Genomic DNA, 11,240 nt, shown 5'->3' on the forward strand with positions numbered 1-11,240 from the left:
TTGCATTCTGCTCTTAATAATTAATTTGTGTGTTTGAGTGGCAATTAATTTGTGCGTTTCCCTTTGCTTTTTATTTCAATTAAAGCCTTCGCTATGACGGGGTTCATCTAAAAAGAATAAATAAAAGGTCCGTCGTAGTCATATTTGCATTTTGGATTGTATCCTTTGACCTCTCTGTGTTGTATTTGAAATCTCTCTATTCTTATTTAAATAAATAACTGAAAATGTGTTTGTTTAATAACTTGTCAAACTTTTTGACCACGATTCCCTCATTTCTACTGAGCAAGAATTAAGTCCAACGGTGGAAATTTTTTAAAGTGAAAAATAAAATCACAACTAAGCAAGGGATGCAGTGAGCTTTACCTGTCATAAAATACATACAGCTATCGCAATGAAGAACATAAGTTAAAATAAAAACAGAAGGAAACTTTCATGATTCCAATGACCAAAAAAAAACAAAATTTCCTACTAGGACATCCAATGGCATCCTTAGATAATAATGGTGTGTTCAGTTTAATTATATGGGACAATGGGACATATAATTGGAATGGGGAAATCAGATTGAATGATGGGGGTTTTATCTACTCCGTTATTCCCTACTCAATTATATATAACGAAATATTTTAACTACTGTTAATGACAAAGTCCTGTTGAATGAAATAATTAATTTTTTATTCAATTAATTCCTACACGTGGGTTTTAATGTTTATAGTTCTTATTTCATATTATTACATATTATTAGTTGGGTGTTCTTAGATTTTTCACCAATACTCATGTATTGTTGATTGTTAAGATTAACCTTTGACTAAACATATGCTTGAGTCTATATGTGTGATGATCTTTGATTCCATGCCTTTCATAAAATTATTTACACAGAGTGTCTATGAAAGTTTTGATTCTTTATTATTTAATAGGTTTACATAGATATTTAGATATCATATTATTAAGTCGAAAAAGAATCTACACAAGATTATTTTTAAGAGTGGGACTATTGGCACCCCTCCAAATACCTTTTAAAACCCCTTTAATTATTTTCAATTTTAACTTTTATTAAAATTACATAATAGGATAATTTTTAGTTAAAATCCTACTCAAAATTCAAATAATTTTTTCCCCTTAAAAGAATCTAACATTTTAGAAATTAAAAAGGTTGATTTTCATCTAATTTTTTAGTAAGAAATCTACTACTGGTGATTGCAATTGAGAGAAGAAAATCCTTTTTTTTTTCAAGAAATCTTATTGTTGAAATGAGGATTAATAATAAAAATAAATAAAAATTAAAGAATGGGGTTTACACTAATAAGTTTTGATTAAGGGTATTTTTGTTATTAATGGAGGTGTTAAAAGAATTTTATAATTTTTTAAAATATTTTAATGGGGTTAATAAAGAAAAGGTGCATTAAGGGACATTTAGAGGGGTGCCAATAGTCACACTCTATTTTTAATTGGACTTAACTGAGAATTGATAGTTGTTAAGTTACGGGAAATTATCAGCCATATACCTTTAAATGACACCAGTATCAAACGTGCTGCAACACTTTTCGCTTATATCACTCGTATACCCTAAGTTGATAAAAGAGTTCTGACGTCCATCTTTTCATTTACTACCGTTAAGAACTTAACAGAATTGAGCAAAATGACTATTTTACCCTTTAAACTCAAAATGAGATAAAAAAATAAATTTACCTTGAAAATTAATGTAAATTTTCAATACATAATTTTTTTTATTTTGTTATTAACAATACATTTTTTATTAAAAAAATGAATTATTAATGGTACATATTATTAACAATTATCTATAAAAAATATTCATCTTATACTATAAAAAATTATTAACAACATATTATTTACAATTATACATATTATACCATAAAAAATTCAAGTTTGAGCTTGGAGGAGTAGATCTTCAATAATTTAGGTTAAATTTTGAAGGAATAGATTCGGTTGTAAAAAAAGCTTTTTTTTTTAAAGCAATTATTAACAATTATCCGATAAATGGGATGACATGTCATTTTCATCAAAATATATCATATGACATGTCGTTTTTTACTAGGTAAATGGGATGACATGTCATTTTTAAAAAAAGACTAGATTACCCTTATGATGTCAGCGCTTGCAAATGGCAGTTAACGGATTGGTGGATGGCAGAAGTGTTTTATCAACTTAGGGTATACGAGTGATACACTTGAAAAGTATTGTAGCATGTTTGATACCGGTGTTATTTAAGGGTATATAGTTGATAATTTCCCTTAAGTTAAATTGATAATTACGTAGATTAATTTCGAGTTGGCTTAAAAATTGAGAATTGATTAGTAATTAGATAATTGTTAAGTTGAATTGATAATTATATAGATTAATTTCGAGTTGACTCAAAATTTGAAAATTGATTAGTAATTAGATAATTGTTAAATTGAATTGTGGTAGATTCAAAAGCCTTGGTAAATTTAATTTCTTTAATTCTCGTGTTAATTTACTCGCTTTTAATCTTACTTACTTCTTTGGTTTAAATTTCTCCAAATAAAGGATTTTCTTTCCAACTAGGATATACTTTTAATTAGCTTAAATTAGATTTAACTTTCCTAAAAATTGACAGTCCTTGTGGGTTCAACCTCATTATTCATAATCTATACTCTAATAGACTCGTGCGCTTGCTAGTATATTATTTACACAATAAATTTTGGGTGGATTGCCAGGGACTGTATGGGAAAGTTGATTTGATTTGGATTGTACTCAACCTCTATGGTCGACAATGTAGCTGTAGACTATAACATTGACTTCCAACCTACTGGCTTCCCAATAAGAGTAAATCAATATTCAGTGGTCGACCGCCATTTATCCAAATCATAGGGATAGTTAAAATCAACATACCCAATCATAACTTAACCAAGTGAATTTTGTCCAAATCACCAACATAGTCAGAATCAACATACTCAATTATACCTTGACCAAGTGAATCACTCTGCTCAAACAGTAAACCAACATCTATGATCTTCAAATTATATTGCAAAATCCATTTCACAACTTAGCCAACATCCTCTATTAGGATTGTACACATACCTACTCATCATATTAATTACTTGTGAAATGTCAAGTATTGTACATATTATTACATACATCAAGTTACCCACAACATTTGAATATGAAACTTGCATTGCTGGTAAATTTTAATTTGAAGATGTAAATTTAAAAATAAAAATAAAAATAAAAAATGAAAATCTCATAAAGTCCAATAACGTCGGCTAAAGGTGCAAAATAGGGAAAAGCAAAATGTCAAATGGTCAAAAGTTCCAGTCTAGGACTGTGACTGAAGCGATGGCTACGTAACACTGAACTACCAGCTGAGAAATTTCTTCTTCATTTTCTGTGCATTTACGTTTTTATTATTATTTAATTTATGTGAATCTGCTTACAAGAAGTGGGCTCCATCTTCAATCCGTTGACTAAGAGGAAATTAGTAGGAAAAAAACAAGTTGACTCATCTGATCAATACGCACTCTATCTTATTCTTTTATATCTGCTTAAGGTTACTTTTGCATTCAGCAACGAAAAATGAGCTCTTCATCGTTCAACGAGATGCCGCAGCCACCGCTAAACGACGTCGAAGCAGGCACCATAAATGCTATCAGCAGATGGACGCGGGGGCGGAAGCCGGCGGCACCCGTATCCAGAGTAATTAGCTATACTACTCTACTTCATGATGTAGATTTATGGGCTTGCAATGCTGGTGTCTTTATGATTTTGAGTTCAGCCAGATCTAGTTCTTCTATTTGCTTCGGTTCAGCCAAAACTGTCTGAATAAATGGATTCAGCTCTGAACTTATTTATTGTTGAGCACTAAATTAAAATAGTCCCTGACAATTAACATAATTTAGTGGTCAATAAAAAATCAGCTCAATATTGAATTGATTTGCGAAACAAATGGGAAAATATATATTATAGAATGATAGTACTTTAATTAGTTTAATATTTTAATGTTATTGTAATTTGGATAAGTTCAAATTTAAGATAATTCATCTTAATTGAATGGGGTTAGGACTAGGATTTAATAAGAAATAGGCTTATTATCTTGGTTTCATTTAAAAATATTTTAGATGATTCTTATTTAGGGTTCATCCCCATCATTAATTTGAAGTTTTCTGTCTTTTACTTCTATCAAGTTCTGGTGCATTCTCGATATATACTAAAATGAGTTATAGTATTGCTTCTTTGTTGCATCAAAAATCTATCTTTGTTTGCTTAATTTTGTGAATCTAATGATCTTCTTAATATAGGATTAAAAAAGAAAACAAAATGTGTGAATCCCATGATTACCCGCATTAAAGAAAGTTGATTATTCATACAAAGATTGAATATTAATTTGTACATACCATTTTGTTGATTCTTGGTTGGAAAGGATTCTTCCAATGATGAAGACTTTCGAGAATTAATTCTAAGCCGCTGGCTTGAAGATGTAAGTCCACGAATTTAACAAAACATTGAATCATCTTTGTGATGATAAATTTATCGACTTGCAGAAACCTATAAACCCAGATTTATGGTTTATCTAGTCTATTTCGTGTTGTATTGCTTAATTAGATTGATCCCCGCCACCGCTATGGTAACAATCTTCATCTTTATTATGATGTCTGGATTACAAGCGAGAGCAAACAACCTTTCTTCAACTGGTAAAGACAAAAATATTTATACCCCTTCTCTTTCTTTATATAAGGAACGCCTTTCAATTTGTTCCTTCTTGTTATCATTTCTTAATTAACTTAATTTGTGAAAATGAAGGTCGGATGATGGAGATGGAAAAGAAGTAAATCTTGAGCAATGTCCAAGGACTGATCGACAACATCAAGTAAGTAGAATATTTTTAGTCTTAGAACCGTTTCTTTACTAAACGTAGTACTATAAATGAAAATGATCAAAGTAGTATTGGTCTTTCTTTTTAGTTATTTGAGTTTTTGCGATTCGGTATGAAATCGCTGTTGAGTATCATATATGCAGCATTTTGTATTTAAATACTATACAAGTAATGCCGAAAAAACTTATTTTTCTTGTAGTGGAAGTTCTTAATTGTGCCAACAAGTTGAAGCTATTTAATGGAAAATTGAACTTCACATTGTATCTGGTTGCAAATGCAGCAATGAAATAAAAATTTATCTCTTTTACAAGACATTATCTTAGTTTTCAAACTCTAATTACAGTAACAATTATTTTCTCCTCTTTGAGTAGGTTGATTTAGAGTGGATCTTTCTAATCGCCAACTTTGTCCTGGAGCTTCCATCTGCTGCTTTTGACCAACTTTCTTCTGTGCATAAACCTCAATTTTTGCTATTGAGTATTGTTGAGTTGTGTCCCACATTGGCTAGTAAAGGGGAGATGTTTGGGTTTATAAGGTGGTAGGTCACTCCACCTAAAAGGCTAGTCTTTTGGGTTGGATATCAAGAAATCTTATGCTAAGTCCCCCCAACAAGTGGTATCAGAGCTAGACCCTAGTAGCCGAAATATGGTGGTGAAACAACTCAGGTGTGTCGGACGAAAGGATCGGAGTCCGGCGGTGGTTTCGTCCGAGGGGGGGATTGTTGAGTTGTGTCCCACATTGGCTAGTAAAGGGGAGATGCTTGAGTTTATAAGGTGGTAGGTTACTCCACCTAAAAGGTTAGTCTTTTGGGTTGGATATCAAGAAATCTTATGCTAAGTCCCCCAACAAATATGTTAATATCATTTGCAGCGTTGTTTATATGCATTGTAGGGCTCGTTCGTAAAGGTCAAAAGGACAAGGTTACATGGGAATGGAAGGCTACGTTGCCATGGTTATATTATCCATTGGGAAGCCACAAACCTTTCGGTAGCTTTAAAGGTATTATTGGACTAGTATGTGCTCTCCGTCAGTGTGCTGTTACCACTATTAATTACGAATTTTGTGGTGCACATGCTGATAATCCAATCAAAATATCTGTTTGGCCTATCATTTTTTCCTATGTTCCAAGTTTATAGGGAATCGATAGACGAGGACCATTGATTAGTAGAGATGATGAGATACTTTTATCATGTTCTTACAAGAAATTTGAATGCCATTTGGCATTTGCGCATATATTGTGTATAAGCTATCTTTCTTTTCTTTTTCTTTTGAATTTGGTGTGCACAGAACACTTTTGTAGACTATAAATAAAAAATTGTAATACTTCCGACATGTAAGATCAGTTGCCTCAATCCTAGACCTCAATGTAATAAGAGTCTATTTTTCTCGTGTACAGATATTTTTACCCCATGTAAATCCACCTCACTTCTAAAAATTATTTATAATAAAATCTCATCAATTTTAATAAATATATGTTTTTGTATGTAATAGTTTAGGTACTTAATTTTGTATCTTATAATTCGAAATTTTTAAATGAAATCTAATAATTTTTAATACTTTACATGTAAATTACATAAATTTGACAGTCCGATAATTTATGAATATTATACCATAAAGAAATTATGTTAGTTTAATTAAACATTAATAAATAGTCAAACATAAAAACTAACGTAATGTTTAATTAAGATAGATTTAATTAATAATTCTCTAAATTCTTCTTTATTTCAAATTTAGGGTAAATGTTCATTTAATTCCTATATTTTGGCTTAAGTGCTTTTTTAGTCCCTATATTAAAAAAAAAAAACTCAAAACACCTCTATAGTTAAATATGTTACATTCTTATCCTTACTTTTTCTTTCCTTTTAACCATTTGCAGCAATATTCTTGACATTCACTAATTTATCTATATAAAAAAAAGTTAATTTGTAAATTAATCAATAATTATCAATGTGAAAGAACCGGCACTTTTTGTACCAATGCAGTAATCCTGCTAATAATTATCTATAAATAAATTAATATCAGCCAACTTAAATTAATGTTTAATATTCTTACAATAATCTTACTTATAATTACTTTATTAAAAATCAAATTATGAAATTAATCCTAAAATTAAAATAATACAACAATATTTGTGTAAATTATGAAATTTATGTTACTTTTAAGGTTAATTGATAAATTATCATTTTTTTTTCATTTCATCAAGATCTCCAATAATATTGTTGAAAGGGTATTATTGTAAAATAAAAGAAAAAGTAAGGGTAAGAGTGTAACATATTTAACAGTAGGATGTCTTGATATACATATATAAATATAGATAGAGAGAAAGAGAGAGATTAAGTGGACGCTTAACTCAAAATAAGGGACAAAAAGAGCATTTTCCCTTAAATTTAAGCTACGAGATTGTGCAAAATCTTGAGTACTTTTAAGAAATTATGTGACAACTAAAGGTTTCCAAAACTGATTTTTAATGTAAAAAATTCTAGCATATACTTTTATCTTTAGATATGTCTCAAAAATATTATTTTAAATAAATTCACAAAAATTCTTATTCACTGTATAGGGTTAAATTCAACAATTTAAGTAAATATTGTGAAATGCATCCATTAGTGACCGAGTGTTTTCAAGTAATTTTATTAGCTAATCACCCCAATTTAAATTCTCATGATGGTAGAGGTTAAAATATCAATTTGCAATTGGAGAAGAATACCCTCTTACCTTTTTTCCCCACCCGGGGGGGGGGGGGGGGGGGGGGGAGGCACCCATTAGTGACAAGGTACAAAATTCCATCCCGCTATTTACCTTTAAATATTTAAGTAAATTAAATTATTTTCTCCTATATATTTTAGTCTAACCTTTTCCGAGTGATGGGAATTATTGTCAATTTATACAAAGTTGCTTGTATTATTTCTATCTGTAGGTTGGGTTAAAGTTGATATGGATGGTGTACAAAATGATAAATTTCACTATTATTCATTCATAAGAACAAAAGCTCAATACAAGTGTTTGGAACAAAGAAAAAGAAATGACATATTAAAATAATTTAAAAATAATGACTAATTATCAGTCTTTCTTAATTAATAATTCAGACAGGACAATCAATCATTTCACTGATTATTTTATTTCCATCATTAATGTTTTATTCTTATCCATAATAGCCATAAATTAACAACAATTGAAAAAAAAAAAAACCATTGAAAGAAACGCTTGGTAGTTTCCAAACCCAATTTATATGTCTAGATCTGGCTGTGCATGCTGCTTCCTTGTCATGGAGATAACTAAACTGATATGCTTCGTCTTCTCCACAGCTAAATGCTCAGCCACAAGCGTAGCAAAACGAGCAAACAAAGGATCGATTACGGCGTTTCCAAAATGACTTGCAAGCATGGGCTCGGTAACAGCTCTAATAGAATTTGCAACATTTTGTCCACACCGGTCTTTGTTGAATACAAAACTTTTGTTGTTAACATCGTCACTGGGATCCCAATTCACCTCAAAACTTTCGAACGTGTCAAGATTGAATGAACCTTGCTCCCTGATAATTGACTTGACTTCTTCCTCGTAGGGAAAATAGCAAGGCATATTGAATGAATCCACGTCAGCCTCTTCAACAAGACCCTGAAACTCAAAAATCACAGCTTGATTATTTTTCAATTAACATGGTAACTCTGGTCGGGTATACTATTGTTTCTATCAGTGCTCTATTAAACTTTTCTGTTCAAATATATAAGAGAAAACTTTTAAGTGATGAATAATTAATTTATAGACCTCATTGGCCAGTTGAATGAGAGATTTTGTTAGCAGCTCCCAAAGGCAACAGCAATCTTTGCTCGAGGGATCTGCAATGCTCCTGCCAAGAAAAGTAAGAAACATACGTCCTCCAGAAACAATTTCTTCGGAACGTAAGCTTAAAAATGCTGAGAAATCACGTTGGAACTGCTCCAAAAAAGCTTGACACACACTGGGAGGGCTCGACTTAGTAATGTAAATATCCCTCTTGTTATTCTCAAGATTCTCTGGAACCTACACAAACACATTTAGTACATATTTAAGTCAATACTGTGACTTAAAAATAAAAATTAAACAAGCACATGAAAGTTAAAAGGTGAAAATAATGCGTACCTTGGAGAGCCAGCGAACACTATACGAAGAATGTATGAAATTTATGCCTCTGCTTGGAAAAAGCCTCTGGTAAAAGGAACCTGGCATTCCTGCTATGAAACAATGTCCAAATTTGTCCTTTTTGATCCTTTCATAAAAATCAGGAAGAGACTCGAAGATACTGTTGAAATCATTTCCTGGAAGATCATTGAGAAACACTTGAAACTCGGGTAATTTTTTGTTCACTTGATGGTACAGTTTATGAATACTGTCAATAATTTTAGATACAACCAAGAGGGTATTGGGTCCTGAGGAGCAGCCTAAATCAGCAACGTTAAAACAACCAGGAAACGAGGAGCTGAACATATCTTTGATGGTTTCCTCCAGGAATGGCCACGCCTTCGACATCACAGTTCTCTGAGAAAGCAGTAATATAAAAATTAAAGATTAAACGAATTCAAAATAGTTTGTGTCAATAATATAATTAATTACTAATAAGTTCGACAGCAAATGGATACCTGAATGTTGGAGTTTTTCGCATAGCTAGTTTCTCCACCTCCACCATTCATGCAAGGGACATTTACCACAACCATGGCTACTTTCTTAAATTTACTTCTGTGTGCTGGATACGGATCATGCGTTGCACCCCTTAGCCTTTTATAGAGAAAATTGGAAACACGCATAGTTACACCATAAGGTAAGAGACCATAATTTTTTTTCATCAAGTTTTACTGAATTCCTATTAATATCGTCATTTTATTGTCATTAATTAATTTGTATAGATTATGGTTAATGATGTAATGATGATGTTCACCTATAATGTGCTGTACACCTATACAGTAATGCTAATATAGAACTCAAAGAGTCAAAAGTACATTAACATATATTCAACGGTCTAAAATCTTGGTCTTGACATTTCTTATACTCTCATTCCTAACCTTAACCTCAAATTTTTATTCCTATATTTATTTTACATTTAAAAGTAAAATGACAAATTAAATATTAAATAAAAGCTTATTGAGTGATAAAAACAATATAAATAAAATAGTAAAGTTAATGTACATCAAACATGTCTTAGTACGGGCTTAATTAATTATACTATGATCATGAAAATTATATTAGTAATTAAGTTAATTACTTCAACAAATATAAGGTCAATTTATAGGCAAAAGAACGAAGATCTATTTAACGACATTAGCTACTCATGCTATCATTATTTTTAAACAAAAAGTAAAGATGTGAGGGACATATAGATCTACATACTGTACATATCAAAATATATATTTTAAAATTATTATTATTATTTCATCTTCTAATGATGGTCTAATTGGTTAATGTTTGCCCATGAAAGCAATCGATCAACAGCTCAACTCCAATAAAATACGCTTGAACATTTTTTTAATATTTAATACTAATAAAAAATAATATTATTGCAATCTTCTCCCCCAAAACTATTCTTATTAATTTCATACTATTTTCGACCAATTATCTAGCATAGCTGTAAATATAAATGTATTTTTTATGATGGTTAAAAGTCATCGAAATAATAATTTATTTCTACCACCAGTTTGGTATGCTAAAATTGTTCATAACTCAAATTCTATCACCTGACGAATTATAATGCTCACTTGTGACTACATTAGTATTTGGTGAAAAAAAGATATGGTACTTTCCATTGTCAAAATCTTGCCATTGCAAATAACAATGGCACCAATGCCTATCGCTAAGCGTTTTAAAATTTCACGACTTATTTTCAATCAATTTCGTATTTGGTCAAATTAAACTTCTATTATGAATTGTGAAAAATAGTATGGTCATAAATAATCATGTGTTTCTAACAAATTTAACAAAATTATTGAAAATATTGTTACATTTTCGATAGTAACTTCCTATCATTGAAAATGATATTGGCGCCATGAGTTTCCCCAAATATTAGAGATTAATTATTAAGTTATTTTTTACTGCTGTGTCCCATAAAAAATATGGGACATTCTTTTAGCAATGAATTGATTTTTACGATCGAAAATAATCATATTTTCGATTAAATTTGTCCTGCAGTTAGTAATGTTAGTCGAAAAAGACTATTTTTCTTAGAGTGAACTTAAAAGTTCAGTAATGTTCATAACATTGGTAACTCAAAAGTTGAGAGTTGCTCTCTTAGGTGAGAATAGTTTATTAAAAAAATAGCAGATGATGAAACATTTGATAACATCGATGATATGAGAGATCTAGCCAAACTATTCCAGAAGGTGCTTTTACATGTAGGAAAGATGTATCCAAATATTGTGTAGAAGAT

General features: G+C 30.6%; 1 protein-coding gene across 1 annotated transcript; it reads right to left on the reverse strand.

Moving 5' to 3' along the window:
- Positions 1-8,071: 8,071 nt before the first annotated feature.
- Positions 8,072-9,537, reverse strand: LOC112097827 (benzoate carboxyl methyltransferase-like). Its single transcript, XM_024183410.1, has 4 exons — positions 9,463-9,537; positions 8,966-9,361; positions 8,612-8,866; positions 8,072-8,461 (listed from the first exon to the last, which is right to left on the reverse strand). The coding sequence occupies exons 1-4, from the start codon at positions 9,535-9,537 to the stop codon at positions 8,072-8,074; spliced, it is 1,116 nt and encodes a 371-aa protein (XP_024039178.1).
- Positions 9,538-11,240: the final 1,703 nt, after the last annotated feature.

This window comes from Citrus clementina, unplaced genomic scaffold (genome assembly GCF_000493195.1).
Source record: "Citrus clementina cultivar Clemenules unplaced genomic scaffold, Citrus_clementina_v1.0 scaffold_5, whole genome shotgun sequence".
Classification (NCBI taxonomy): domain Eukaryota; kingdom Viridiplantae; phylum Streptophyta; class Magnoliopsida; order Sapindales; family Rutaceae; genus Citrus; species Citrus x clementina.

Excerpts from the sequence above, each read along its gene's own strand:
- LOC112097827 (XM_024183410.1), bottom strand. The coding sequence starts at position 9,537 with ATGGTTGTGGTAAATGTCCCTTGCATGAATGGTGGAGGTGGAGAAACT. Across the intron at positions 8,867-8,965 it reads GTGTTCGCTGGCTCTCCAAG|GTTCCAGAGAATCTTGAGAA; the intron begins GTACGCATTATT and ends GTGTTTGTGTAG. Across the intron at positions 8,462-8,611 it reads TCATTCAACTGGCCAATGAG|GGTCTTGTTGAAGAGGCTGA; the intron begins GTCTATAAATTA and ends TTTGAGTTTCAG.